The sequence below is a fragment of the Coregonus clupeaformis genome, chromosome 29 (genome assembly GCF_020615455.1).
Source record: "Coregonus clupeaformis isolate EN_2021a chromosome 29, ASM2061545v1, whole genome shotgun sequence".
Taxonomy (NCBI): Eukaryota; Metazoa; Chordata; class Actinopteri; order Salmoniformes; family Salmonidae; genus Coregonus; species Coregonus clupeaformis.
In genome coordinates, this window is record NC_059220.1 from 39554996 (window position 1) to 39559307 (window position 4312).

Consider the following 4312-nt stretch of genomic DNA (forward strand, 5'->3'; position numbering starts at 1 on the left):
ATAACAAAAGTTTCTCAATACTTTGTTATATACCCTTTGTTGGCAATGGCACAGGTCAAACGTTTTCTGTAAGTCTTCACAAGGTTTTCACACACTGTTGCTGGTATTTTGGCCCATTCCTCCATGCAGATCTCCTCTAGAGCAGTGATGTTTTAGGGCTGTCGCTGGGCACCACGGACTTTCAACTCCCTCCAAAGATTTTGTATGAGGTTGAGATCTGGAGACTGGCTAGGCCACTCCAGGACCTTGAAATGCTTCTTACGAAGCCACTCCTTCGTTGCCCGGGCGGTGTGTTTGGGATCATTGTCATGCTGAAAGACCCAGCCACGTTTCATCTTCAATGCCCTTGCTGATGGAAGGAGGTTTTCACTCAAAATCTCACGATACATGGCCCCATTCATTCTTTCCTTTACACGGATCAGTCATCCTGGTCCCTTTGCAGAAAAACAGCCCCAAAGCATGATGTTTCCACCCCCATGCTTCACAGTAGGTATGGTGTTCATTGGATGCAACTCAGAATTCTTTGTCCTCCAAACACGACGAGTTGAGTTTTTACCAAAAAGTTATATTTTGGTTTCATCTGACCATATGACATTCTCCCAATCCTCTTCTGGATCATCCAAATGCACTCTAGCAAACTTCAGACGGGCCTGGACATGTACAGGCTTAAGCAGGGGGACACGTCTGGCACTGCAGGATTTGAGTCCCTGGCGGCGTAGTGTGTTACTGATGGTAGGCTTTGTTACTTTGGTCCCAGCTCTCTGCAGGTCATTCACTAGGTCCCCCCGTGTGGTTCTGGGATTTTTGCTCACCGTTCTTGTGATCATTTTGACCCCACGAAGTGAGATCTTGCGTGGAGCCCCAGATCGAGGGAGATTATCAGTGGTCTTGTATGTCTTCCATTTCCTAATAATTGCTCCCACCGTTGATTTCTTCAAACCAAGCTGCTTACCTATTGCAGATTCAGTCTTCCCAGCCTGGTGCAGGTCTACAATTTTGTTTCTGGTGTCCTTTGACAGCTCTTTGGTCTTGGCCATAGTGGAGTTTGGAGTGTGACTGTTTGAGGTTGTGGACAGGTGTCTTTTATACTGATAACAAGTTCAAACAGGTGCCATTAATACAGGTAACGAGTGGAGGACATAGGAGCCTCTTAAAGAAGAAGTTACAGGTCTGTGAGAGCCAGAAATCTTGCTTGTTTGTAGGTGACCAAATAATTATTTTCCACCATAATTTGCAAATAAATTCATTAAAAATCCTACAATGGGATTTTCTGGATTTTCTTTTCTCAATTTGTCTGTCAAAGTTGACGTGTACCTATGATGAAAATTACAGGCCTCTCTCATCTTTTTAAGTGGGAGAACTTACACAATTGGTGGCTGACTAAATACTTTTTTTCCCCACTGTATAATATAAAAGGTGTATCTATGCAGGGCTCCTTTGAAAAAGATTTTGGTCTCAATGGGACTCCCTGCCTAAATAAAGGTTACAAATAACTCTAATAAATAGATCAGAGGTTACTGAGGTCAATTACAGTATCATGATTGATTAGCTGGGGGGAAAATGTGCCAAACTAGAGAATAGTTAAATAGTAATTTCCTGACAATGAGTAAACCTAGAAGTAGGCTACTTATGAAGCATTACATGAAAATCCATTCACTGTACATTATATAAAGATGAAACTTAAAATGTCTCCATAGTTAGGATCCAGACCTGCGGACCCTCGGTTGAAGACCCCTGCTGACGATCACACCAGGTCCCCCATCATCTACAGAGGAGCTGCAGGTCGTTGGAATCCCATGTTAATATTGGAGACAGCAGCATCTCTCCCGCCCTGAGAGCCTCCTGGCCCCTCATCTTCATGACCATGAACTTGATCTTCCATTTGTTCTGGTCCAGTGGGGAGCATATCAGGCCAAACACCTGCTCATAAATGCCCACACATTCTCTGTCTCTGTGGATGGTCCCTGCCACAGCCACCAGCACCAGGCCGTGGGGGGAGGACAGGGCCTTCAGGCCACCAGGCTCCAGGTTGGGGCTCAACAGTAGCCTCTCGTCCCTCGCCAGGGCCAGGAGACGCAGGCTGACCATCTCTGCTCCTTCGTACTCCTCTGTATACTGCTCTCCGGCGCTGGAGAGGAGACGTAGCCTCACATCCTCCCAGAAGTGTTGTGGTCCCCACTCCTGAGGAGGCTGGCCCAGGGAGGGGTTCAGACTGTTGAGAAGCTGGAAGAACCACTGACAAAACTGTCTGGCCAAGGCCAGGTGGTCAAAGCCAGCACTGTATGTCGCCTCAGAGGAAACAGAGACACTCTCACTTGTTCTCAGACCAATTGGTCTGAAACTGGTCTCAATTTGTCTCACATTAGTCATAGCTGGTCCTGGATTGGTCTCAGTTGCTGGGCTTTGAAGGTCCGACATCTACAGACAAGAACATATCTCTTTAAAAAACAGAATAACTGTTCTGGCCAAAGCTTCGCATTATCAAGAACTGAAGCGAAATTACTTTCTACACTGCATGCCTTCTTGCCATAGAATTAGGATTGATATTATTATTACCTGGGATGTGTAGATTGGCTTAGAGTAGACAGGTTGAGGGGGGACATGTGCTGTTTGAAGCCTAAATCCGATCTGAGAATTTGCTGCTCTTGTTAAAGCACTGAAGGAGACATCTTTATAAGCTTGTGGACGCACCTGAGGATAATTGAGACAATAGAAACTGGTTTATTTACCTTATCTCTTAGTTCCCTACGTGTCCAAATGTATCTGCTCCAAAAATACCTTCTCAATAGTCCAGACCTCAAGAGCCTTCTTCACTAGCTGGTCTTTGTTGCTGTTTTTGGGTATCACAACCCCCTCGTCCTCCGTCAGGTATCTGAATATGAAGTCACGTTGAACTTTCCTGCGTTTCAGGAATGCCTCTGCATTCTCTGTGTTTGAAAGGATGGCATCAATTGATTCTGTAACATAAGCATACGACCCAAGGACTCTAATGAGATATCACATTTCTGAGCAGCATAATTACAGATAAAGCTTTTCACACCACCACTGGATATTCATTGGTAAATTATGGAAATACTTTTTTACAACACGACAAATTCTGAATACACCCATGGTTTGAAAGTCATCAAACATGATTTATCTGGTGATGTGAGTATAGGGTATGCCTCAAGGTAGGGCACAATAACTGTCTGGCAATCTTGGCAATGGCATGTACATGAATTCTGTTGTTGATGTTGATGTCTGCAAATAGTCACCCTGCTATGATGATATTGCTGAGTCTACCTTTAATACATGGAGCTAAGTAGGTGCACTTTTTGTTTATTTGCAATTACATTTTATCCACATGATCTAAAACTTTGCATTGCAGGCTAAATTAACTAATTGTATAACAATGTATTCACATGTTTTAATACAGATGTTTTTAAAGCTTGAATCCTTAAATGAAACAAATACAAATCGGACACCCCACTTCTGTTTTGGTAAAAAGCTGAGGGATGGCCCTGGAGAAATGTAACCACTCACAAATTCAGATCTATGGATGCAACGACTGACCATCCATGATATTAAAATTATATATTTTTTAGGCTATACAATGTTTGTTTCCGTTTACATTGTTTACAAACATTGGAGTAAAACAAGCTTATACTTTGGTTTCTGATGGGGTACAACTGCTGAACTAAAGCTCATGAGGCATTTATAAGTTATATTCTTCAAGAATCAATGGGTATATATTATTAATTTATAAATCCAAATATGGATGTAGCAACTAAGGATTCTAGCTTTAAAAAAAACTTTACTCCCGACCCTACCTGATGTGGTCTCGAAAAGATCTGTCTTTTTATTAGTGACAGTAAATCGAAGTGAGGATATGTCATCCTCTGTCATCATCCCCAACAGCTGTCTGCAACCATATCTCTCCTTGTAATTCAATCTTGACATCTTCAAAACTAAAGAGCTAATTTAAAATCAGAAATGGGTGCTTAAACTTTTCGTAGCAACTTGCTGTCAGATCATGCCAGCAGTAATGACAATCTAACCATTTCCGTTTCAACAGAGCATATCTAGGAACTTTCAGTTTCAATTCCGAAAATAAGAAACCATGGTAACCGCTGTACAAAACGCTAAATATTTGGTTTATTAACCAATGTATTGGTGGTCTACTACTGCACAATTATTGTACAAAATGTTGAAAAGTTATGCAACTTCGGTGGAATTTAAGCCTATATAAATGTTGGTAAAGTAGGGGTATAGCTTTGAAACACTAAAGTGCATTATGGGTAACGTAGTAAGTTAACTTTCGTTTTTGATGCAA

At 42.2% G+C, this 4312-nt stretch overlaps 1 protein-coding gene across 1 annotated transcript; it reads right to left on the reverse strand.

Moving 5' to 3' along the window:
- Positions 1-1381: 1381 nt before the first annotated feature.
- On the reverse strand, positions 1382-4008 carry LOC121572829 (uncharacterized protein C3orf38 homolog). The gene is made up of 4 exons (XM_045209018.1): positions 3810-4008; positions 2779-2957; positions 2557-2691; positions 1382-2418 (listed from the first exon to the last, which is right to left on the reverse strand). The coding sequence occupies exons 1-4, from the start codon at positions 3937-3939 to the stop codon at positions 1762-1764; spliced, it is 1101 nt and encodes a 366-aa protein (XP_045064953.1). The 5' UTR covers positions 3940-4008; the 3' UTR covers positions 1382-1761.
- Between the last annotated feature and the right edge of the window lie 304 nt (positions 4009-4312).

What these genes read in the sequence shown, in the direction of transcription:
- LOC121572829 (XM_045209018.1), bottom strand. Translation starts at nt 3,939, where the DNA reads ATGTCAAGATTGAATTACAAGGAGAGATATGGTTGCAGACAGCTGTTG. An exon ending in TCTTTTCGAGACCACATCAG is followed by an intron (nt 2,958 to 3,809) that starts GTAGGGTCGGGA and finishes CTTATGTTACAG; the next exon opens with AATCAATTGATGCCATCCTT. An exon ending in AGGTCTGGACTATTGAGAAG is followed by an intron (nt 2,692 to 2,778) that starts GTATTTTTGGAG and finishes AATTATCCTCAG; the next exon opens with GTGCGTCCACAAGCTTATAA.